General features: G+C 41.5%; 1 protein-coding gene across 1 annotated transcript in view; it reads right to left on the bottom strand.

The window, feature by feature from the left end:
* Positions 1 to 661: 661 nt before the first annotated feature.
* KCNB2 (potassium voltage-gated channel subfamily B member 2) overlaps positions 662 to 26,469 on the bottom strand; it is a 210,972-nt gene continuing 185,164 nt past the window's right edge. Inside the window, exon 3 of the mRNA XM_063130849.1 lies at positions 662 to 2,976. Within this exon, the coding sequence (XP_062986919.1) occupies positions 814 to 2,976 (2,163 nt within the window). The 3' untranslated portion in view covers positions 662 to 813. The remainder of the gene's footprint in view (positions 2,977 to 26,469) is intronic.

Below are 26,469 nucleotides of genomic sequence, written 5' to 3'. Positions count from 1 at the left end.
CAGTTCTAATGTCAAAATTTCAATTTCTGGTCATTAAATCTTGCACAGTGTTAAGATAATTTCATTCAAAGCTTGCAAGTGCATCCGTGAATTCTACTCAAATAAAAATAATCAGAGCTATGGTTTTACTTCACAAATAAAATGAGAAACAGGTCATTTACTTAAACAATCAGCTTATACTTTATGACCTTTTAAACAGAAAGCAAGATAGGTGAGATGCTTTAAGAAGAAGTTGCAATTTTGCAACATAAGTCTGTACAAATCCTCCAGGCATAAGTCTGCGAAGGAAGTACCTGCATCCCAGGAAACATGTTTTCCACATATCCTTTATCACTGTAGATCTCCCCGCAAACCCAAGCTATTTACAAATGTACGCATTTTGCAGGCTCACAGCACCTTGTCTCACACTGTTATGAACACATGCATCAACATTTCATCCTTTCATGTGCAAATTCCAAAATTCAAGAGGAAAAGAAAGTTAAAATATATATTTTTAGAAAAAAACGTATCTACAATCATAAGTGAAAGACTGAAAATGTCAAACAGTGCAGAAGATGGGCTCTGAAAAGAGCTCTTTATTTTATTCACTGTTCTTGCATCATTTTTCCTGATTTTTTTTCTCTTTTTTTGTTTTGTTACAAAAAAAAGCAGATTTCCACTTTGAAATCAAACAGAACTTAAACTAAACAATTCTTCATGCCATGCAAAAATAACATTTCATGTACTTTTGAGGCCTCCCATCTTTTAGTTCATAGGCATTACTAATTGCGATTTTAAAAAATGAGTTTTTGTCATTATTGCTCTCTTAACTAGTCACATGCTGGTTTCCCGTGTGGGACAGTAACCAGGTTCTCCGGGATTTGTATGAATTTCAGGGGGAAACAAATGGTTTTCCATTTTGTGACTTTCTTGGCTATTGTCCCCTTTTACTTCCCTCCCGACATGGTAAATGTCTTGAGTACAGTTCTGACCCAAGCTTTTGGGTGAAGAAGAGCTGACCATTGGCTCTTCTGTTAAATGGTTCCCATCTTTGTGTTTATCCCCAAAGCAGTTTGCCTTGATATCCTGCTGCTTCTCATGTCTAACGCCAGGGATCTCCATGAAGTCTTCTTCTTCTCCAGTGTCTATTTCAGTGAAGCTTCTTCTCTCTTTCGGAGGGAAAGCAAAACGCTTTTGCTTTGGAAACAAAGGGGATGATTTCATAGTAGTTCCCTGGCAAACCACCGGGGCGTCGGCACCCAGCAAGGGCCGTTCCCCATGCGGTGAATTCTCTTCTAAGAGAATGGTGCTGATATGCTGAGGGGTTGATTGCATGAAGTCTGCTGCTGCCATTACTGGCAATGGCCTTGCAGTGCTTGGCGGTGTTTGTGGAGCACTGTCTCTGTTTTCCTTAAAATTAACCTTAAGGGACCTTGATTTTAATGGCTTGCTTCCTTTTAGTGAACTTTTAGGACTCTCCATTGCACTGTCAAAGTGAAAATGGCCATGAAGCAGAGACTGGGAGCCAGTGTTATCAGTGCCCGTCGCTGTATCGGCCGAGCAGTAGTCAAAGGTGACGTCTCTGGGGGCAAACATTTTATCTCTTGTGAGGGATAAAAACTGAGAACTCTTTGCTCTTTGGTCTTCTAAATGGGCAGACTCCACTGGCAACCTTAGCTGTAGGTGAGAACTGGTGTACGGAGGAAGGGGAGACCGGTCTGTCTCAGTGAAATCGGTGGCACAGCTGGCAAAGCTGTCGATGCTAGAAGTGCTTCTCATATCAGTTACGACATCTTTGGGTCCTGACACTGATGGCTCTCTCTGTCCAATCACCTCTTCCATTTCTATCTCCTCCTCATACAGGGGAGGTTTTGTCGATGGATCTTGGTAGGTGGCATTAAGATTAGGCTGAGATTGAGTTTTAGTAATTTCATTATATAACATTTCAAGTTTCTGAGCACTCAAGTGCTGGGGGCTGGAGGTTGCTGCTGCATTGTTCAGCAGTTCATGGGAATCTTGCTGGCTCACTTCATGGTATTTGTTCTCCAAGGACTTATTTGAACTTGTTTCAGACAGTGTCCTTCTGGCCCATTTCCAACGGCTTGGAGATAAGTGGTTATCGTCAGGGGTTTCCTTTGAATTGGCCGCTTCCTCAGTCTTACTGGAATCTACGGCTACATCAATCAGCTCCATGCTGCGAGCAAAAGCATCTTTTAGATTCATTGAGACAATGCTTCCATTTCTTTTCGCTCGTTCAAGTGCCTCTCTCCTTTTAATGGCTTTCTCCTGCCGTTTTTGCTCCTTATAAAACTCTGAGAAATTGTTTACTATAATGGGAATGGGTAGTGCTATTACTAGCACTCCTGCAATACAACACAACCCTCCAACTATTTTACCTAGTAAAGTTCTGGGATATATGTCACCATAACCTACTGTAGTCATAGTGATGGTGGCCCACCAAAATGATGCCGGGATACTAGTGAACTTTGTAGCATCTTCATCTTTCTCAGCAAAAAATACAAGACTGGAAAATATCATAATTCCCATAGCTAAAAATAATATCAATAAACCCAGTTCATTGTAACTCCTCCTGAGGGTAAATCCTAATGACTGAAGTCCTGTCGAATGTCTGGCAAGTTTAAGGATCCTTAATATCCTCATGATACGGAATATCTGAACTACACGGCGGACATTTTGGAACTGCAGCACACTTTTGTTGGATTCCGTGAGAAAAATGGTGACATAATAGGGCAAGATGGCCAGCAAGTCAATCACGTTTAATGGGCCTTTGAAGAACTTCCATTTGTTTGGTGACGACAGGAAACGCAAAAGGTACTCCATAGTGAACCAAGCTATACACACAGCTTCGACATGTGCTAGTTGGGGGTTGTCATTTAGCTGTCCAAATTCATCAATGACTTGAAGATCAGGTAGCGTGTTGAGGGACAAAGCAATGGTGGACAGTACAATGAACAAAATGGATACAATGGCCAAAATCTGTAAAACAAAAATAAGTAAAACTGTGGTTAGGAAATCGTAATGGATGCTTGAAATTCAACCAGTGAAAATAGTACACTAATAGGATTGCAGGTGATCATATTCAGCTCATTGTAATTAAATAGGAACCCCTAATTAGTTCATATTAAGTCTTCCTGATACTTAACTTAGGCTGCAATACTACTGTATGTAAACCTACTTGGGAATAAGTTTCATTGAACACAATTGGAATTACTTCAGAAGCATAGGGTTGCACTGTTACCAGCACGAACCAAGTTTAAATATCAAACACATGTAGAAAGACATTTTTGGTGGTTCTCCATTTAAGAATTCACTTCCCGGAAAGTTTACTAGAGTACACAGGCTAAACAGTGAAAGACCTTTCTGTGGGACAAGCATTTTAGTACCAGGTTAAAAGTATGAATGACTTTGAGATTTGAATATTTGCATGCATTTTGGTACACTACTAGCATACATTATTTGTGTTATGTTACATCGTAGTTGCAGAATTTCATTTTCTGTGACTTTTGACTATCAGGATGTTACCTGCACTGAGCTTCTGGGAAAAAGTTGAATATGACTCCAAATAAATGAATCAGAAATACATTTCAGGAATCCATACTAGAGCAGAGCTATTAGCAGGCCAAGGTATGAGTTTAACAACAGCAAAATATGTCTGGGGATGAAATGATATATGCCATAGAATCAAATGACATCTTTTCACCCTAGAGAGAGGAAAACAAATATGGAAACTGGTAGAACACTGAAAGCAGGTGCCCACTAGAGGGGTGTAAACTGGCGCTTTGGCCAGGGACCTGATGACATCAGGGGGTGGAGCCCAGCCTCCTCACATCATTGGCTTTTGGGAGAGGTCAGGAGGAATCTGGCCCCTGGGCCCTAAAACGTTCCCCACCTTTGTCATAAAGTTACAATTCTATATACTGTGTATAATAACTACAATAACTCCCAAAACTGGGGAGGAGGAATGTGGGCACACACATATGCCACTAAAGTTCAGATGAATGTGGTTACAGAGTCCTTTTCAAACCTTTGTGCTCAACATGCAAAGCTCTAATGGCAGCCGGGTGCATGGAGACATTGGGGGAGGGGCTTACATGTATGGCCACATCCTGCTCCCTACTTTTGCCATGTATGTAAGCAGGTGAATGCCTGCGTGGGGTTACAAATGTTCTGAGAAATGTCTGTCATATGACATATTTCAGTGTCTTTAAGTTATCGACCTGGTTAGCATGTAATGACAAGCCATGGTTGAAACAACCCATGGGTGGTTGTGGAAGAGAGAGAGAGAGGAAGCACTGCCTCCCACATACCAGCCACTTCTGCTTTTACTCAACAACCCATGATTGGTTCCTTTGTAGGTTGTTGAGCATGATGTCTCAACTCAGAGCAATGGGTTGTTTAGAGGCTAAACAACTCAATGATTAACTCATGCTTGTTGCTGGGTTAAGTACCTAAACACCCCATTGGTCTGGGTTTGGATGACACACTCAGCAATCTACAAAGGAGCTAAGTGTAAGTTGTTGATTAAAAGTGGGAAAGTGTGGCGAGCAGCAGGCAATGCACCCATTCTTTCCCACTTGTCTCCAACAATCTATGGGCTGTCATTATATGTGAACAGGCTCAAGTATAGCATAAGAAGCACAAGAAAAAAGAAGCTCAACATACTTTAGTACTTTCACATTTTAGCACTTAGTTCAATTATATGTAAGTTAAAAGAAAATGGACAGCCTTAGTTGAGAAAATGTTAGGCTAAATGAATTTACCAAAGTGCAGCATTTGGAAATGCACTCACTCCCCCCCGCCCCCCGGCACTGCAAGGCCTAAAGTAATTGTTTGCTTTTCCATTAAAAGTACTAAAGCAAACTGTTTTCTGCATTGAAGTTCAATTTAGACTTAGATAAGAACTGAGAAAGAAGAAAAGCTTTCATACAAGTTTCTGGGAAATCGTTCATTTTAAAATCATCTTATGTCCAAATGACATAAAGGTGCAGATACTAAAATTCTCTCTCTCTCTCTCTCTCTCTCTCTCTCATATATCAGTTCTGACTAAGGCTGTGATCCTATACTCATGTATCTGGGACTACATTCAACTACATTCAGTAGCGTTTACTTTTGAGGAGGCATGCACAGGTTTGTGCTGTAAATTAGTTGAACTTGGTTCCTATTTGAATTAATGAGAAGTCATGACTAATTTGTTTCACTTATTCTAACAGGAACTAATTTCAAATACTTAGTCTGGATCCAACCCAAAACAGGCATCTCTGTGCTGGCTATTGCAACATGATCAAGGTCTCAATACAATGTAAGAGTCCCAAAGGGATATCTCTGTTCCGCTGTGCTGTGCAATGCAAGGTTGAAGCTCTCCTCTAAAGTATGCTCTGCTTCATCTCACATTTTCTCTTATTCTGAGACAGGACAAGGTAGTAGTTGTCAGTTCTGGAGGCACCAGATCTGACTTTGACAAATGTTTGTGATGAAGACTCTCCTCTCTCCCCTGAAAACAAGAATTCTCTATTCTCTTTCAAATTAATTGAATGTGATTTTTCAGTGCTGTACAATTACTGACCTGGTTCACACAATCAAAACAACCCACAATGTTTAAGACAGTAGCTTTTTAAAATTGGCAATGCATGCTGGTGTGTGCCGGGTGCCCTTAGCCTAATTACACACCCAAGAACACCTTATTGTACCATCCAAAGCGAAGTGGCATGGCTTGTTTGAGGGGGAAACAACCCAATTATTGGGTTATTTGAGGGTTATTTCCCTCTCAAACAAGCCATGCCACCCAGATTTGGACAGGGACTGGCCGACGAGATCACATTACGCCAGTCCTTTTCCAGCTTCATTGGCTGCCAGTCCAGGTCCGGGCCCAATTCAAAGTGCTGGTATTGACATTTAAAGCCCTAAATGGTTTGGGGCCAGGTTATCTGAAGGAACGCCTCCTCCCATATGTACCTACCCAGACCTTAAGATCATCTACAGGGGCCCTTCTCCGTGAGCCCCTGCCAAAGGAAGTGAGGCAGGTGGCTACTAGGAGGAGGGCTTTCTCCGCTGTGGCACCCCGGTCGTGGAACAAGCTCCCCAGAGAGGTCCGCCTGGCGCCTACACTGTACTGCTTTCGTCGCCAGCTGAAGACCTTTTTATTCACTCTGTATTTTAACACTTAATTTTAACTTAAATTTAAATTTTACTGTTTTAACTCTGTATTTTAATCTTATAATCAACTTTGCTGTGTGGTTTTATCCTGGTTGCGCTTTTTATACTGTATTTCGTAATTGTGTTTTTAACCTGTTGGATGTTTTTTGTGGTTTTAATTTTTGTGAACCGCCCAGAGAGCTTCGGCTATTGGGAGGTATAAAAATGTAATAAATAAATAAATAAATAAATAAATGACACAATAAGCCATGCCCAGTCACAAATGTGCCACAAACTTAAACACCCCCAGTGGCTTATTTAAGCCATGGTGGCTTGTTTGATTGTGCAAACTAGCCCATTGGAGCTGTTTACACAACATGCTAACCCACACTCAGTGGTTGAGTTGAACAGTGGCTTAACATTTTGTATGAACCCAGGACATTTTCCACAGGATGACCATGCAGTGTGGCTTATTTTTCTTGAACAAGCCACCTTGAGAACACAGAGTGGTTAACAAGCCACATTGCATGGTTAGTAACCCACCCTGCAGAAAAAGACACACTAAACCATGGTCCAACAAACAAGAAAAGATGGAATGGCTGTACAATGTCATTTGATTGGTAGTGCTAGGAGCTGTCTGTCTGGAAGTGCCCTAGGTGACCTGTATACCTGTTCAGTCTGTTGTCCAGGAACTAATGGTTGATGGGCAATGTCAAGGCCCTTCCCTGCTCTTTCTTCTTATGGATCTTTATCTTTCAACTGGATTTGGACTTTAAATACAGAATACCTCCAAGAGGAGACTGCCCTCTGCCCTTCAAATATAGGACTATGCTCTGTAAAGACATGACCTAAACTTGAAGTAGCACACTTGATTCTTTCCCAGAATTCCCTTTTAAAACTTGGGACTGTCCCATTGCATTTATTTAACTTAACCAGTGAAAGTTGCCACCTATCTAATGCTTAAAATTATTTTTCACTGGGTTGGATCCAGACTTGGATCTGCCCCCAGAAATGACCCAAGGCTGGTGTAGATCACCAGCTATGTCTGGGGTATTGTTTGCGGGTGGATCCACAGCCTCTCCTGGCACATACCCTGATCCACCTCCTTTTAGCCCTTCCCACCACTGGGTTCCAATGTCAAAGTGGAACTGCAGGATTGGGGTGGGTCTGAGGACAGTAAGGGCGGATGTACCCCATAGCATCTCTATTACCGCAATTACCCTATAACATTACACTCTTAGGCATTTCCCATATCTCTTTTATAATAACTGTATCTGTCTCAGAAAAAGATTGCTCTTATTCTCTGCTGTACTCTTAGTTTATGTTCTATTTTTTAATTGCCATTTAAAGAAAGCAATGAAATAAATCCCCCAACATTTTGCATGATTTTCTTTTCACGTCAGGAAAAATCGTAGGCCACAGCTAGACCTAAGGTTTATCCTGGGATCATCCAGAGTTCGCCCCTGCCTGAGCACTGGATCCCCTGTGTGTCACCTAGATGGAAAGGTTTGACCCCTGGACGATCCAGGGATAAACCTTAGGTCTAGCTATGGCCGTAGTTAACTTCTTGTCTTTACCAGGAGATTCTGCATACAGATGAGATGTCTCTTCTCTTTTGTGTTATATTTCATTCCCGTTACAAGATAAAAAGCAAGTAAAATATTTAAAATACTTCTATATAAGATTCCGGCTTTGTAAGGTAATTTGTGATTTTCTTTTTCCTTTTCCTTTTTTTTAAAACTACCCTCTTCTTTTCCCTAGGAGTTGAATATTTAGTATAGTAATTCTGTAGTCTCAATTGGTACATTGCCAATTTTTAACTGGTATAAAAAGCTGTCTTTGTTCCTATGCACCTAATTTGCTCCTTCAGCTCATCCATCATGATAACAGAGCAATTTGAACATCATTATATAGAACAGGAACAGGAAAAATGAAAACAAAAAATACGTAGTAGAATAGAAATGTTCCCCATCCCTTTCATCCTGTGCAAGAATATGCTATATGCAATTAAATTTAAGTCACTACTATTAAAACGCAGTTATTGTAATAAGTAGTGAAAAGAATAGGCATGTGCTCCGCTCCGATTAGGAGCGGAGAAGCAGTAGCGGATTGGCCTGCTCCGCCTTACCCAGAGGCGGAGTAGAAGCGGACCGCGGACCCCTAGAAGCAAGGCGAAGAGAAGCGGCCATTTTTTGGAGCTCCTAGTTCAGGCGGAGCGCTCCGATCGCTATCTTGAAACATTTCGCCCATAGGATTGCATTGTGGAAAACAATTGGGGATAACTGGGTTGATTTTTAAGCTATCGTTCTGAAAATTCTTGTGCACAGAGAGTCGTGGATGGGGGTCATTTTGAGACTACTCTCACCTCTCTGTGTCATGTGGTTCGCGTGCTACATTTTTTAAAAAATCGGGTAAACAAACATTACAAACAGGGACAGCGCGGGTCAAACGGAGATTTTCGCCCATAGGATTGCATTGTGGAAAACAATCGGGGATAACTGGGTTGATTTTTAAGCTATCGTTCTGAAAATTCTTGTGCACAGAGAGTCGTGGATGGGGGTCATTTTGAGACTACTCTCACCTCTGCGTGGTGCGGGTCGTGCGCTAGAATTTTTTAAAAAATCGGCAGGAAAAATACCTTTTTCAAAGGGCTGAGGGGCAGAGTCAGCTGATGATCCCAAAGTTGGAGGAGGGCATAGGCAAAACGGGTAACTTGGGATTCTGGGAAACTTCTCTTTCTTCATCTGAACGGACTTTTCCCAGTGTTTTTTAACACAGTAGCCCCACCAAATGCACAAACACAACCTGAAATCATATACTAAGCCAAGAATAAGAGAGCACTGCTACCCACCCTAACTTTGGGGAACAACTGAAAAGATGTGGTGCAAGGGGATGAGCTCCCCTAGGGCATCTCATCGTGGACGTGCCCCCACTCTCTCCTGCACTGGAAGGCCATCAGAGCCTTCCAAAGAGAGTAAAACGGTGGAGCAATGCCTATCATGAGTCGAAGTGAGCGTTCATTTCTTAGTGGTGGAGCGATGCCTGTTATGAGTTGAAGTGAGCTTCTCAGAGCTGTTGGTGAAGCAATGGCTTTCTTGAGCTGAACTGGCAGCTGCTTCCCTCTCCCCTGGGCACGTCCCCCTATTGCTGGTAAAAGACAGATAGATATAGCCTTTTTAAAAAAGTTCTTGTTGTTGTTTATTCAGCAACACTGCTGCTTTTAATTCCACCACTCCTTTGTTTATTTATTTATTTATTCCATTTTATATGCATTACTGGCTTATCCTTGGCTCACTTCCTTATGCCCCCAGAAATGCCAGCTGCATGCCTGCCTGCCTTCCCTCCCTCCTCCCCTGCCCACCTCGCAGGGATGTTGTGTGTGTGTGTGGCTTTGACTCAGGGGAGAAGTCCTTCCTGCGCTCACTTGGCGTTTTGGAAGTTCCAAATTTTGCAGGTTTAAGCCCCTCCAAAAAACAGGGGATGATGGGACTGCCTTGAGTCTCGGCGTGCGTATGTATCCCTGGATAAGCTTTCATGGTGGTGAGTTTGAGGGGTTTTTTTAACGTGAAAAATTGACGGAGCTATGGAAAGGGGTGTTGGATTTTCATAAATTCCCCCAAAATCAGGGGATGATGGGATTTGCTTGCAACTTGGTGTGCGTGTGGACACATGGATAAGCTGTCCTGGTGGCGAGTTTGAGGTTTCTAACGTGCAAATTGACGGAGCTATGGAAAGGGGTGTGAATGGGGTGCCCGATTTTCAAAAATTCCCCCAAAATCAGGGGATGATGGGATTGCCTTGAAACTTGGCGTCCATGGGGACACATGGATAAGCTGTCCTGGTGGCGAGTTTGAGGTTTCTAACGTGCAAATTGACGGAGCTATGGAAAGGGGTGTGAATGGGGTGCCCGATTTTCAAAAATTCCCCAAAAATCAGGGGATGATGGGATTGCTTTGAAACTTGGCGTGCGTGTGTATACGTCCATGAGGTGTCATGGTGCCAAACGTGAGGTTTCTAACTTGAACAGAAAAAAAGTTGTATAATTTTTTAGCTTTCAATTCAACCCTATGGGGGGGGAAAAACGGAGCTCCGATCCGGATCCGGAGCTCCGAGCGGAGTGGTGCGGAGCGGAAGTGGGCGGAGCGGGGGCGGGGCGAAGCGGCCCGCTCCGAAAATCGCAGATCTGCAAGTGAAGCGGAGCGGGGGGTCCGTGCACACCCCTAGAAAAGAACAAATGAGGTTCAAACGAAAATGCAGCAAATATGATACAGATCAAATGATCTATGTTGACAGTTTTCCTGAAGAACATGATTCTTCCTGATTAACATCTCTTATGGCACCCAAGACATGCACTATGAGGGCATCCCCTATGCAGACAGGCTGAAGAAACTTGAGATGTTCTGTCTGGAGAAAAGAAGATTGAGGGGAGACATGTTAGCAATGTTCAGGTACATAAAAGGATGCCACAGAGAAGATGGTCAAGAACTATTTTCCACTGATAAAGAAATTAGGACCTGGAGTAATAGGTATAAGTTTTATATATAAGGGAAAATCTCCTGATCATAAGTTCTTTACAACAGTGGAACAGTCTACCTACGGAGGTTGTAGGTTCTCCATCTCTAGAGGTTTTTAAGATGAGTCTGGACAGTCCCCTTCTCGTGGATGGTTTAATTGGTTTTCCTGCACATTGCAGAGCATTGGACTAGATGATCCTTGTGGTACCTTCCAACTCCACAATTCTATGATTTTATGACAAAAACCCTCCCTGGAGAGATTTGGTTTGGTTGGCCTCTTTGCTTTTAAGCTTTTGGTGAACTGCTAAGACCTTTTTATTTCACTGAACTTTGCTAGTGAGTTAAAGTTCTGTCTCCCTGTTTTTATACTGATTTATTTTTAATCCTGCTCTTGGTTTTGAGGTATGAAATTCATTTTAATAATCTCAGCTCTTTTTATTATAACTCAAACTGCTTTTTAATTGTGTTTAATGTGTTTTGAGTTTGATCCAGACCCAGGATGTGCAAGTGGGCTGGTTGAAGCAGATCTCTCCAGGCTGTCCTCTCCCTATGGCAGCCTCCCCAAAATGCGATGCAGAAGGTGGAAAGATTGGCTGTGGTGTAGAGAAAAGGTGGGGAGCCTTGAATGAGTGGGGGCACCCACTGAAAGCAGAGCCCAGCCTGCCACAAAAGGCAGATCTTGGATTCAACCTTTATGAGTTTTTGGTCTCTTTGAGTTTCTTCTATAAAGAAAAGTGGGATATAAAAGATAAATAAATAAATAGCTGCTGCTTTTCATCATTGATTTACTTTTCATTTTGTCACTCATAGCTGAGTACCCAAGTGATGACAGATCAATTGATGTATGTGTTTCTTATTCACACTGACATCTTATTCTCCAGCCCCCTCGCCTTTCTCTGTAACCATAATGGTGCTCTGCTCCACCTCCTTGAACATGCAGGAGTGACCCACATTGAAGTTGGTTGAGTTTGATTTAGAATTCAAAGACCCCCACAGAATTTTTAAAAAAAGATTTTGATGCTCCTTTTGGTGAGTTTCATCAACCTATTGACAATTTTGCAGGTAAGCAATAAAATGCTTAGTTTCGCCTCACTGTTTTGTCTACCTTTGACACTAGAATTTTGAATATTGTAAATATTCATAATCAATACTGGAGTGAAATATTAAGTCAGTTGAGGTAATTTTTATTTTGCTGGAAGAATGGGAAGCAATCCATTCATAAAATCAATGGGCTTGTGATCAATGGTAAATGAACAGGGAGTACTGAATGTATAGGACAAGCCAGCTAATTTGAACAACAGGGAACCAAGCGAAAGCCTGCTAAGTTCAATGTGTGCTCTCCATTGACTTCACTTGGCTTTGTTAGGACTTGATGCTAAATATCGCATGAATAGTTGAAAGATGTGACTCAGCACAAGATAGGATACAAGAAATACAAAATACATTTTTGCATGCTACTACAAGCAGATGATGTTTTTTTTTAATTTTTAAAACAATATTTGATTTGTTCAGAAAGTTCACTTATAAGCAACACTGCATACCTGTATGAATGCCAACCATTTGCAGCCATAGTTCAGTGTAAAATGGTGCAAAGGTGTAACTTTTTGGTTGATAGTTTGTTACCAGTAGGAATGGTTTTTACACTCAAATAGTCCCAATCAATTGGAAATTAGCTTTGCTTAATATGTTTTAGAGAAATAAAGGATAATTAACTCAGAAATAAGAACCATTGAGTTCAATGGGGATTACTCCCATGTAGGTGGGTACAGATTGCGGACTAACTTTCATTGGTGTCAACAATGGGTTAGAGCTAGGCTTAATCATACAAAGTAGACCCATTCAAATCAATGGGACCTAAGTTAGTTATGACTAAATTAAGTCCTACTGATATCAATGGGTCTGCTCAAAGTATGACTCAGTCTGGTTCCAACCCAATGTACCTAACTTTGAGGAAAACCTTTTGCCAGATTAATAACTCTGATGATATGCATGATGGTGTCTTGCTTGTTTAGATCCACTCTGAAGTCTACAAAATATGGGGATATATAGATATTGTTACAGAGATATCTATATATCGAATCCCTCTAGGAGTCAGCAATGACTCAAGTGCTTGCACGAGAGGTTCCTTTCCTTTTCCTACAGAGGTTCGTTTTTCTTTTTCTTTTTCCAAATTAGAACTAATCTGCCACATTACAAAATGTATTGCTATTCTGTTTCTGTACTGCTGTTTTAGGGACTACCACCTAAATATGATAAGAGTGCATTAACATTCTGCATCGTTGGTCCTAATGTGAATACCCACTGGCTTTTACCGAGCTTTGAAAGATTCTGAAGTTCAGTCTATATTGTAATAGCAAAAAACAGAAACTGGCAGTTTGTTGAGCTGTCCACAAATGTGGTGCTGAATAATCTATCTCAGAAAATGAACACAATGGGATGTATCACTCTTGCAAATTATATAACTTTATGAGGCCATGCGTTTATATAACTTTGATCTCATAAGTTTTTTTTAAAAAAAAAGCAGCAAAAGGAGACTGCAAAAATGGGGTATTCATATATGTTAATTGTTAGTTTGATGGAAATAGGTGAATATGCAAAGCACCCCTCAAACAAAGGCAACTTATTTCACTATTTCTTATAATATGATTTATTTATTTATTTATTTACAATATATATCGCTCAATTATCTAACACAGATTCCAGAGTGGTGAACTTGGGTATAAATAGTAAAAGATAGTAAAAAGTTAAAGATTAAAAAAGCAAATTATTTAATTTAAAAACAAAGGAATCAGAAAAACAGTTGAGGAAGGCTTCTCGAAACTGAGTTTTCAGGAGGTGCCAGAAGCAGCCTAGTGTTGGCACCTGCCTGACCTCCAGGGGCAGGGAGTTCCACAGATAAGGGGCCAGGCTCTTCTCCTGGTGTATTTCAATCGGGCCATAGCTCCATGTGGAACCACCAGAAGCACACCCTCCAATGACCTCACTGATCGGGCAGGTTGGTAAGGGAGAAGGTGCTCTCTCAGGTATCCTGGTCCCAAGTTGTTTAGGGCTTTGTACCTTAGTACTAAAACCTTAAACCTGGCCCAGTAGCCAATGCAATTCCCTCAGCAAAGGAGTTATATACTAAAAAGAGGCAGCTCCTGACAACAGCTGAGCTGCTGCATTCTGCACTAACTCCAGCTTCCGAAGCAGTCTTAAGGGCAGCCCCACATAGAGCACATTGCAGTAATCCAGTCTTGATGTCTACTCTAAACAATATAAAAATAGAATTTTGTAGTTTTTTAAAACATTTACATAGAGAAATAAACTAGTTAGAATTTGTCCTTTGATAAAATGGTTCGAAAGTAGAATGTTGCATATTTACTGTTTGTGATCCTATCTGACTCACATTATTACCCTTGTATCCTGGCTCTCCTATGAGGAGCAAAGAGTAGTGTTTTAGCTGTATGGCAATTCAGTCAGATAGTTAGGCTGAGAGATGGAGGCATTCCTACAGTCACGTAGTCAGTTTCATAGTTCAACAAGGATTTCAACTTGGGTTTTAAGATCTGAGAAACGCTTAGGAATTCATGGGATCTGCTTGTTGACAGAAGAAAGTTTTAGATTATTAGAATCCATGATCTGTAGCAACTCTGGTTTAGATTAGTATTTATGTATACAGATCATTCCGATGTATGGCTCAGGGGGAAGGGAGCTCTAGTAAAAAGAAAATGAAAATAAGTAGATCCTGCAAGCCTGAAGTTTGCTGTAGCCTGGACTAGACATCACTGCACCATAAAGACGTTTCTCTACCTATATATCCACATCTGAGCCCATCGCTCCATGACACTGTCTAACTGTAGGTATTATTAATAGGACTTTAGTTTATAACTAGAATCATAGGCTTTAAAGTTGCTCTTCATTCCAATTTTGCATTCCCATTTAGTTTAAAGCATCATAAATCAACATACATTTCTGTCATCTCTGCCTATTGTTAGCCCTGACAGTAGGAGAATAACGTAACATGCACACTAAGGTTGAACTTCCTCCAAATGAATATTTATCATTATCTGTCAGACAGGTTTCCTTGTTCAATTACATTTTGAAAGTATGATAGCTACAAAACTCCATCATTATTTTCCCGATTTACACTTGGCTGATTCCTCTGTCTTGGCTGCTTGACAAGACTGAGGTTGGCTTTAAAACTTTTTGTTCCATATTAAATGGCTGCAGCACACTTCTGTAAGAGTGAACCTTATTGAAAACTGTTTGACTTACATCTAGGTAAATATGCGCATAAAGACAACAGGGATATGGGCAGTATATCTGCAGTGACAAAACAGTGATCCAGCAACTGACAGTGATTGGTTAGCTGGGAAGATGGCTTTGAAGGCCAGAATTGTGGACCATGCCAAAGTAGTTACGAAAATACCCTGGGAGAGTTATTGCTATATATTACTCCATTAAACTTAGTGCTTTACAGGCTGACACAACAAGAAAGACAGGTTCCTGCCTTTATAATAGTAAAGGAGAAAAAAGTAAGTAAATGTTAAAAGAATATAGAGGAAAATGTATTGGAAAAACCTAAAATGATCAGGCCATTGCAAACATTTAATTTTCCTGCTTGTGTTTGAAAAATAAATGTAGGGAAGTGGCAGAAAATGGCCAAAGGCATGCACCTTTGTTATATCAGGTTAAATAAGAGAAGATACTTGCAAGATATGGCTGCCATACTCACAACTAATCCTTCTTACATTAGTATGAGACACATTTTACCCATTTTTGGCCACTTACAGGTTTTTGTAATAGGGAAATCTAACAATGAAGTGGAAACAAGGAAATAAAAGTTCTAGAAGGCAATATTCTTCATTGCTCAGGAGCTACAAGTGCAGCATAAAGCAGCACCAAACCATGAAAATTCTGAGAGACAATCTAGATGATCAGTAGTTGAAGGCCGGCCCTACCATTAGGTAGAATGAGGTGACCACCTCAGGTGGTGGTGGGGTACGTGTATTAGGACCAGCCCCACAGACATTACTCCTAAGACAGCTCTTGCTGGAAAGTACCAATTCAGTGGGAAATAACTACTTCATTAGATAAAGAAGTACACATTCCATCTAGATATATGGATAGACCAGTATGTTAGATGGAGCATTAGGTTAGCATTAAATACTCTTTATATGGAGGAATATTCAAAGATAAAATCCCACATCTGCAGTATGAAGTGGAACAACCTGATGCATGCACCCCACAATCCTGGTGATCGTGCTGCTTAATTCTAACTATCTCACTTTTACTTGAGATGTTGCTCATGTGTTCTATATAAGAACACACATTCAGCACATTGTGGTTGAATGCTTCTGCACCACAAACTTAACATTTTGCCAGTCAACTTAGCTGTTGCAGGCTAGTTGAAGATCCAAAGCATCTTGCAAATCTTTGTAAAGCCATTTCTCTACTTGAGTAAATGAAGCAAGATGTGATATTTAACCCGGGTAAACTTTATGGAATGTAATATCTCCACCTTACTTCATTTTTATGCTCACAAATACTGAATCTTTCATGACCTGGTGCTGCTCCCCCTTGAAAATAGTGAGATTTGGTAGTTTCAGCTGAACAAGTCTGAGAGTTCATAGACTTTGTATTCCAAAGAAGTTTGCCATTTTAACCAGTAGATGTCCCTATTATACCGTCCTGGTTTTCAAAAGACCATCATGGTCTTTTGATTAGACTGAAATTGCAATAAATGAATATATAATTCAGCGAGAGCAGTATTTCCTACTAAAAACACACAAGTATATGACATTCTCCTAAGTCACAAGCCTCCTAGCTGCTACCAGGAAGAGTATGTGAAAGCTAAAGAGACTCACTTTATTTCTTGCCTCCTTTGAAATCCTGCATGAATCCCTGAAATTAACAAATTGTCTCTATGCCTCTTCTTCCTTTTCCTCATCTGCTTTTTGCTCTCTGTGCTAAAATTCTTGTCTGTTTTTGGATGAGCTTTCAGCTTCTGGCCTCCTCCTTGCTGGCCTCCTCTTGTGCTGTAATGCCCCCGCCCCCACTCAATTCATGTCAGAATACTGCATTTAAAGGCCAATATATATGAACACCCAACCCAATTCTTGTGTGCACCTTCAAATGTAATGTTTGACAAGATGTGCAACAGACAGATGCATAGAAGAAGGACCTACAATTGGTCGGGGTTACCTGCTGTTCATTGACCTGGTGGTAGATATGCATGTCTCTAAGGTCATCATCATATATACTAACAGCAAACTCAATTCTTCAACTGCATATCTGTAAGTAGCCAAAGTAGTATTATCCATGCACAAGAGAGAGTTATCAGCAGAATTGGGGGAACCTTAGTTTTCAAGAAATACAAGAAAAAAGCACCCTAAGGGACTGAGCATGCTTCATGGCTATCAAGTGGTGCTTCCCCCCGCCCCACGGTAAGAACGTAAAAAGAACTAAGGAAAGAAGGACCCCTATTGGGGTCCACTAGTGTGGGGTGGGCATGTAGGGGAGTGGGGGGCACCATGCCCAGGGCACTTTCAGATCAGGCACTGCCCCTGTAATTATATTGGGCAGAACCCAACCGGGTGTTTACACCCATGCTGATTATTTGCTGCCCTGCCAATTCCCTTCTGTAAGCAGCGGGTCCCACTGATTCCTACACAAGGGAGATTTAGCGCTTCCTAGGGGAAGCCCTGAAGTGAGCAGAAATACTCCTTTATGTAAAGAGGCAGATTGGTGGAGCTGTCTTATGTGAACTCTGCAAACCTTCCGCCTTCCAGAAATGAGTGTTTCTGCTTGTTTTAGGTTGCCCTGGAAGCACTGAATCACCACTGTGCAAGTGGTGGAGGCTACTTACACAATGCAATCAGTGGGGCAGAAGAGAATCAGCAGGGCATAAGCACCCCATTGAATTCTGCACATCGTGTTTTTAGGAAAGCTGCTCTGTTGAGGATAACTTTATAAGAAGTTCCTTTATTTTAATAGCCCGGCATTTATCGGCTTACAATCAAAATTCCTGATCATTCTTTCAAACAGGGACTTCGAGAAGGTGTTTTCTGGATTTCGGTAACCAGAGATTCTGCAAGAACCACTGCTCTGTACTGAATGCAGCCGTAAGGAAAAAATTGTAATTTATAATTAAATATAACGTACGGTATTTGGAAGCATCGTGACGAGGATAAAGTACTAGACAAGAAATCTTCTAAATGCATTTTTGTTTAGTTCTTGATCAGTAATTCTGAAGCATGGTAAAGCGTAGTAATTAAAGGATGATTTTTTTTAATGAATTTGTACTAATGAAGAAAAGATTGTTAATAAGCAGGACTTCTAACGATTTGAAAGGATCTAACCAGGCATGAAAAAGGAGGAAGGAGAATGGCTTTTAGAACAAAAGTATCCCATACAGTCAAGAGGATCCCTGCTGGATTGGACTAAAGTCCCATCTAGTTCAGCCTTCTCCAACCAGGTGACCTCCAGATATGCTGGACTGCAACTTCCATAATGCCCAACCAGCATGTCCTAATTCATCATTCTGTCCCCCACAGAGGCCAACCAGATACTTTTGGGAAGTCCATAAGTAGGATATGAAATCAACAGTGGATGCTGTTCTCTAGTAAATGGTGAGGTATACTACCTCTGAACAGAGAGGTTCCATCATGAGTCATCACCACTAAATCCATTCTTTAAGAATCTGGCTCATCTCCATTCAAAGGCATCTAAGCTAGTGTCCATACAGCATCCGGTGGCAGTAATTCAACAAATTAATTATGCATTGCACGGAGAAAGGCTTTCTTTCTGTATGTCCTGAATCTACTGCCAGTGAATTCATTGGAAGATGCTGAGCTCTAGCATTATGAAACTGGGAGAAAAACTCTCTCTCCACTCTCTTAATGCCATGTGTACTTCTATAGGCTTCTATTATGCCCGCCACCTATTTTTTTCCTGAATTAAAAAGTCCTAAACTTTGCCTTGTATGGGAAGTGTTCTAACGCCCTGGTCATTTTAGCTGATCTAGTTCTACACTATCCTTTTCGAAATACGGCAACTTGGATTATACATTGTATTCCAAATATAGCCGGACCATAGATTTGTGTAAGAGCATTAAGATAGTGGGTATTTCATTTTCTATTCAATAGCAACTTCCCTATTCCACTCCTGCCACACACAGTTGACATTTTCACTGCACTATCTACTATGAGTACGAATTGCTATTAAAGTCCGGGTGCTAAATTCTGGGGCCAGCCTAAGACATTTTGCTGCCTGAGCCGGAGCTTCAAATGGCATCCACTCCCCACAACTCAAACTGCATACCCTAAACATGGACAGAATTGCTTTTAAAGGAACATTTTATTTCAGATTAGTGAATAGAGCAAACTTACGATGCTGCCTGCATTCTCCTCCCACATGGCCAAAGATCTGTCTCTCGTCCCCACCCCATTCAGTGGGCTGTCGTTATGTGTGAACTGGCTCAGTGTCGTTTGTGTGAGATGGAAGTTGCCCTCCGGGTTAAATATATGCAGCAAAAAATTAAAGTCCGGGTGCTAACTCTAATACGGCACATGGCAAAATGGAGACTGTTTTTCGTTCTTTATCTAAATGGAGCAGAAGGGGCTGATGAATTCATTCTCAAATGAGGCAAAAACTTCCAATCTCCTCTTATGCAAATAGATGGCTGCTTTTCTTCCATTCTATCTATTTTCCAAAGATGGGTCAGTACACACACATTTACTTCTGTTTATTTTTCTCCTGAATTTCATTTATATTTTTTGGAAGTTGATGAATTACTCCAATTATTTGGTTATCAGTCTTAGTTTAAACATGATATACACTTTTTCACATCACCACCCACCCACCTGGGGAGGCTTAAACGAATAAATCAATTTTGGACTAATGTATAACTCCACCTTATCCAGAATGAATCACTAAAACCGAAGCAATATATTAACCTCTTGGAACCAGAATTTGGGATTAGCATATTAGTATTTAAATACTGTGGCCCAGCAGACCCCCTAGGATTAAACTGTGGTGTCAAAGCATTGACTTTACATGTTTATGAGCATACACAGCACCATGAAGTCTATATGGGCGTCTTCAGATGGGCATTTTTCCCCGTGAAATCATCATGGTTTGATCACTGGGTTTCCTGCGAGCTTTACACAACACCGTTGCCATGCAGTTGTTGTCTCATGTCTTTCTCCACTATTTGTGTGTTGTTTTGCTATGGGGAAAATACGGTAACTTTGGCAGTCATGCAATGAAACCGCCATAGTTCCCTTGTATAATCCTTTCGTCATGCGGTGTCCTGCTTTGTGTGGGTGAGTGTTGGGCAGTGCAGAGTTAATGCCAGTACTGACGAGGACCAGTTGGGAGTGTCTCCTCCCACACCTCTGCCCCTGTGCTCCTGCTCGGCTCCATATTTCAGGAATGCCTAAGCAGATGGGCAATGGGGAGGGGATGGTGGTTGCAATGGACTTGAGCACATGCAACCTGTTTCCATTTAATCCCCCTACTCAAAAGAGAAAAATGTTACTGTTGGTTTTAGAGCATTTTCAGATGGGAGGAAAATCACATGGCTGGGGAGCATTGGCATAGCTGCAAAGCCGCTCTTGCAGGGACAATACCGAGTTGCATGTGGGGTTGGGGGAGGCGGACCTCTGAACATGCAGACTTCTAAACTTGTAAAGAATCAGCGCTTAGCAGTGGGATCGGAAAACTTTTAGCCCTTCAATCACCACCACCCCTGCACACACACACACAAAAGATGATAGACACTAAAGATCTCAATGGGGTAGGGGTTGTCAGCAGGGCCTTGTTTCCTATGCCACCAAAGTTGCAAGCAGAAGGTTGCAAGCACTGGGTTGCTGGTTTCCTTTCTGCACTTCACTGTTACACTAAAAAAAGATTCATAAATAGAGTTGTACCCAACATTAGTCTTGTGGGAAAAGTATAAGAAGTGGCATTGCAGGAGGTACTTCTGGCTTAATCGTTGCTGTGTGCAGTTCCACCACTGTATATGGCTGAAAGCTGGACAAACAGGTGCTTGTACTTGATGGCCTTATAGGCCCCTTCCAACTCTACTATTCTATAATTCTATGACATTTAAGGCACAGGAAAAAATGTAACTATGGTGCCCCCATCAGCTTTGTGTGACTCAAACTGATATTAAGAAATTAAACCCATTTGGCTGTTCACAAAGGGTCAGCTTTACGCTATGCACTGTAGATATCAAATCTTTTCATATGTTGTAAATTTTAAGCTGTTGAGCACACAGGAAACATAAACATTGGAATAAGCTAAGAAATGTAAAAAGGCAAAAGATTTCTGATATGCCATTTCAAACAATAATATTCTGGTGAATTATACTTATAGAGACAAAGTCAAATTTTGATAAAGTCAAATCACCTTGGCTTTCACAGTTCCTACAGTTGACTGTCTTTCAATGGTTATGACACAGAGTTGTCTGTCTAGATCAGCTGTTTGTGAACATCAATAGAGCTCTATTTTAAATCTATGTAGTTAGGTGTGAAGCTGAGATGCTGCCTCAAAAATAGAATCTGATTTCTTTTTTGCACTATTCAGTCTATAACAACAAAGGAAATCAGTGAGAAAAATAAGAAATACAGGCGTGCAGTCCTATAATACAAGCGTTCAATGTGAAACAAGAGTTGGGAACTCTTTCGACGAAGGGCCAATAACCCATGCGAAAAGTCAACTCTGGGCCACATCTGTCAGTGAGAATCGCTAGAGCTAAAACTGGGCAAAACTACACCTCTCTCTCTCTCTGGGCCACTCCCTTCTCTCTCATTTTCTTCCACCCTTTCGCTCTCTTCTGTCTGTCTGTCTCTCTCTCTGGGCCACCCCTTCTCTCTTTTCCTCTTTTCTCCCTCCCCTCCAGTCAACACAGCTGCCGCCGCCGCCGCCGCCGCTGCCGCCCCTGCCGCCACCACTACTATGAAAGCAGTTAGCCATCCTGCTTCCATTCCTCCTCCATGCCTAAGTGGGAATGACTCTCAGGGTGTTCTGCTCTCCTTGCACTGTCCCCTTCCCACCTGAGCAGGGACATCTTTTGAAAGTGCAGACTGGGCTAATCTATGCTTTCAAAACAGTCTGATCTCCCTGTTCACATGGGAAAGGGACCACCCCATCCTGCCTATACAGTGGTGCCATTTGGAATGGCAGCTCTGGCTGGCTCTCTGGCTGGCAATGTGGTTTTAAAGTACTCTGCTTTCTGTGGAATGTCTTTTGAATGCTCTGCTTTTCACCGGGAATGGCTCAGGATTGAAGGGGAAGAGGTCATGGGCCACATAAAATCCAATCATGGGCTGGATGCAGCTCATGGATTCCTCACCAGTGATGGAGAGGGTCTTATTACGTGGAAGCTGTAACATGTGGACACCACTGTTCTCCACTGTGCTCCCTTCTACATCCATAAAGCACATCCATAAAGGACTACTGGAGGTTAATCTTGGGTTGTGTGGTGATTTTTGTGTATTAACATTGGGATGCCCTGAGAAAATACATGCCTGGTTTTTCTTAGGATGATTGAGATCCGGTGGCTTCCTTGTGGTAGAGGAAACATGAAATGACATACAGATTCTTAGATTTCAATATTGACCCAGAGAAGAACTGTTTGCAGGCATATTTTAAAGTTTTGAGTCTTCATTTCATGCTTTCAGTCCATCTTTTCTATTTATTAGATAAGTTACTTACCTATAATAGACAAGTGCATACAGTTATGAACAGTTGGTTTATTAGGCCTAATTTACACCTACAGCCCTTTTCGCAAGGGAGGAGGGGTGGTTGTAGGTTGGTTCCTGCATTTTCAGGAGTAATGTTGCAGAAGGATGTGTGCCCTGTGACGGCGTTTCCGCATTTGGATCAGGAGAAGTGGGCAGGGGTAGGCAGATTACGCCGCTATGGGGAATTTTTTTTTTATGACTCCTCAGAGATGCACATGAATGCAAATACATGGACTGGGAGTCCATCAAATGTGTGATGCTGTGCAGATATATATTTGTGTTAAAAGAAAAAGACACTCGGCGATGAAACGCGCCGATACCCAGGCACATGCCCCTCACAGGTCATTGGCTGTTTGCTGATCCCAGAACTCATGGCGGGCAGCAGTGACCTCGCAATGGTAGGGGGCACACCGGCCATGGACTTCGAGATTGTAGCGAAAGAGGGGGGAAACTGTGACAATAAACAGTCAGCTATATCCCGGAATAAGTGAGTGATCACAGCGGGATCTGCTGTGCGTCATGTGGCCTGGTAGGGATATTATTCTGTAATAAACAGCTGGTGTAGACATGGCCTTAGTCTACTCAGCTCTTTGACATCAGTAGGAGGTTAAGTGTTAGAAGATTAACAGATCAAATACTTTGCCATGATCCACAAGAGTTGCCTATGTGTGCTCATGAGATAATGCACATTTTATTCCTACTGTGTTGTTGTTTGTTGTTTAAAGCAGAGCTTTAATTTCAAACAAAAGTGTCCAGATTTGAACAGGAAATTTGCCAAGCTTGTCTTTTCAGAAAGGTAGTAATACTGTTCAATATCTTTCAATTCACAATGAGCAAGAATGTACAGAGTGTCAGACAACCCAAAACCAAAAATGAGTTGTTGCTTTGATTTTTATAATCTTATTGCAGAGCTGCAAAATTTGAAAGCACTTTACCATGGTTATAAACTATGTAACCACATTTTGTAACCTTAAAGTATTGTCACATCCTGGTGTGGCAGGAATTGATTTTAGCACAGGAAGCAAAAGGCTCCAGCAAAAAAGATCAAAGCTAAAAAATTGCTCTCAGAATCAATCCTTTCTCAAGTAATAACACAGATAAGCTGAAATGATGTCTGAACTGAACTGAAAAATGAAGCAAAATTGAATATATCTCTGGAATAAAAAAAGTGGCCAGTCCAATAGTAGATAATTTTTAATACAGAAATATTCATTCTCTTAACATGTAACTTTATGGTGACATGTCAGGAAAATGGAGCCCTAGTTTTATTATGACCCTGTCCAGATGACACGCTAAGCTATGGTGGTTAAGCCTTTTGAGCTAAACATGATGGCTTAGCATGTCATGTGAACCATGACTTAGCATGTTGTGTGAACCATTCCTAACCATGATGGCTACATGACCAAGGTTTAAACACACTCATTAACCATTTGCTGCAAAAAGATTAGCAGCCTAACGATGGCTTAGTGTGTTGTCCGAACAGGCCCAATATCGAGAACAAGAGAAACTACAAGAGGGTGATGGATCATGCTATCTTTGTCTACACAAGCCACAAACTATGGCTTCCTCTAATAGCCATTACCACAATCCAACTCACTTTCCCAAGCTCTTTTCCTACCACATTGCTTTAAGCCTACCTGCCTGCCTTGTCTTCACAAGTTAGTTCCCTTCTTTTGGCTTTCTGCCTTGCATGTCCCACCGACACAACATATGACCTCTTGCGCCTGTACCTGCAACTGTGTTTGCAATTAGCCCTGCAGTTAATCCCCTTGCTGCATTGACAGAACAGTGTCTGCCTGAATGTACAGCAGGTACTGGTCTTGCAGGGAACCACCTAGTGTCTGGAAGTTCATCACTCCTTTGGGAAGAATAGAGACATATTAATCCTGAAATATAACATTCTCAGAGCAACTCTACATAGGGAGACTTTAAGGGTATGCTCTGCTATGTGTTATCAGTAGAAACTCCAGCTAAGGGAACTGCCCAGAATTGATTTGTGCAGCCATTTTCATCAGCAATTTTCTCATTGCCAACTAGGGGCTGATCCATAACATGACAGCAAATCTGCCATGGTTTGCAGATTTGGTTTGCAGACCCTCCCGCTCTTCCTCCCACGTGACATGGAGGAGAATAAACCAGAATTCACTTTTACTTTCCCTAATTCCTGGCTTGTCATTAAATGCAAACTAGGAACCATGGTTTAAAATAAAGTCTAGTCAATTGCTAAACAAGTCATCTACAAACATTGGAGTGTTTTGCTGGCTTCTTTAGCAAACTAAAGTTTATTTTAAACCATAATTCTTAGCTGCATGTAACAATAAATCAGGTGTCAGATAAAGCGATATTGATTCCCCCCCCCCTCGGTTGTACAGATGGAGGAGCTGGAAGTGCATGAGCCTGGTGCTTCACATGGGCTTCTTTCTCACATGCACATAATGGCCCCATTCATACAACACACTAAACCATGCTGCTGAACCACAAAATGGTTAACGGAATGCATTGACCTTAAGGCATTCCATTAACCATTTTGTGGTTAAGCAGCATGGTTTAGCATGTTGTCTGAACCAGGCCAATGTTAAATTATCATATAGCTCTCTGGGTGGTTTTTGTGAACCGGCCAAAGAGCTTCGGCTATTGGGCAGTATAGAAATGCAATAAATAAATAAATAAATGTGTGCACTCAGCCCGTGAGTGTATATTGACAGGAATTTGCTGCCATTCCTGGCTCCCTGAGAAGAGTACCAATATGATGCTCAAATTTGCAAACTCACGTTGTCTAAACTCACATTTAGATCTGCACCTAAACATGCAGTGCGTGAAATGTCCTTAGCATACTCTTTCAAAAATGGTGCTTTGTACATAATTACAAATTAGATTGATTGGTATGTATGGCATTCTGGCATTATACAATAAGGTCTTTATTGAGCCAATAAGGAAGCAGAATTTCTGTTCATATTGTAAACAGATACCAATTAGACCAAGTGACAGCATCAAGGGAATGAATCATTTGCTGTCTTAGAAGTGAAATTGCAGAAATAGAACTCTGTCACAAGATGAATTACTGCACATTCTTAACTTTGCATCTCAGCTAGCTATCACTGTTGTATGGGAACTTGTTTACATGATCTGTCTTAAAAAATATGGAAAAATAAGGCAATCCGTGTAACATTCCCCCCACCCCAAAGCTCTCATATCAAAAGAGGTTCTTTCTCTTCAAAATGGTTACATAGAAACCTCCATCTGACGAGTGTTTTATTGCCCACTTGTTACTGGGCACTATGGAACTCGCTCAGGTTCCTCACATGACGCCGTCTGCCTCCCGCATGCCTCCTACCCCTTCTGGCCTTTCTTGTGCAACAAAAAAACCCTCTTGAAGTCCAATGTTTTTTTAAACTCGGAATTGCTGCTCTCTCCTACTGTGGGCAGGAGAAACAGTGCCATTAGAGCAGCGGACTCAATGGGCCTCATGCTCGTTCTGTACTCCCTCTTTTGAAAAGAGGAAGTAACTGAGGAACGAAAACAACAGCGGAGAAGCGAAGGTAGGGAGTGTGTGAACCTCTGGTGTGATGGAGCTGAGAAAGTTTTCTTATACTGTGTCAGGCTTTGATCCATCCATTCCAGTATACTGACTGGCAGTTGCTCTCCAGCACTCAGACAGAGACCTTGTAACTGGAGATGCCCTTCTTCATGCAAAACCTGTGGTTTGGAGTCTCCCTCCTTTACATGTAATACAGGGCTAGGGGCAGGTGATGTTTTCAAATGTGTAAAGTACAGTAGTTAATGCAGTGTTTAAAAGTTTGGAATGGAAATTTGCAAAATGTTTTTCTTGTATTCCAGGTGGTGATTTAGGAGTGAGGAAGAAAGAACAATGGAGTGTGAATGAGAAGGCAAAAAGGCTTAAGGATTATTTATTTGTTTATTTAGCAATGTAAGGGCACTAAAGCCGAAGGACTAGGGGGGACAGAAGAGTGCAACAGGTTTTTCCAATACTGTGCCATATTAGGTAGAAACTAGGATATGCCTGTCACAAAGAATAAGAAGTATCTTTCAGCTGTAAAGCAAGGAACACAAATCACCATGGCAACTGAAGG

The sequence above is a fragment of the Elgaria multicarinata genome, chromosome 7 (assembly GCF_023053635.1).
Source record: "Elgaria multicarinata webbii isolate HBS135686 ecotype San Diego chromosome 7, rElgMul1.1.pri, whole genome shotgun sequence".
Taxonomy (NCBI): Eukaryota; Metazoa; Chordata; class Lepidosauria; order Squamata; family Anguidae; genus Elgaria; species Elgaria multicarinata.
Note: the sequence above shows the minus strand (reverse complement) of the source record. Positions and strands in the feature narration are given on the sequence as shown.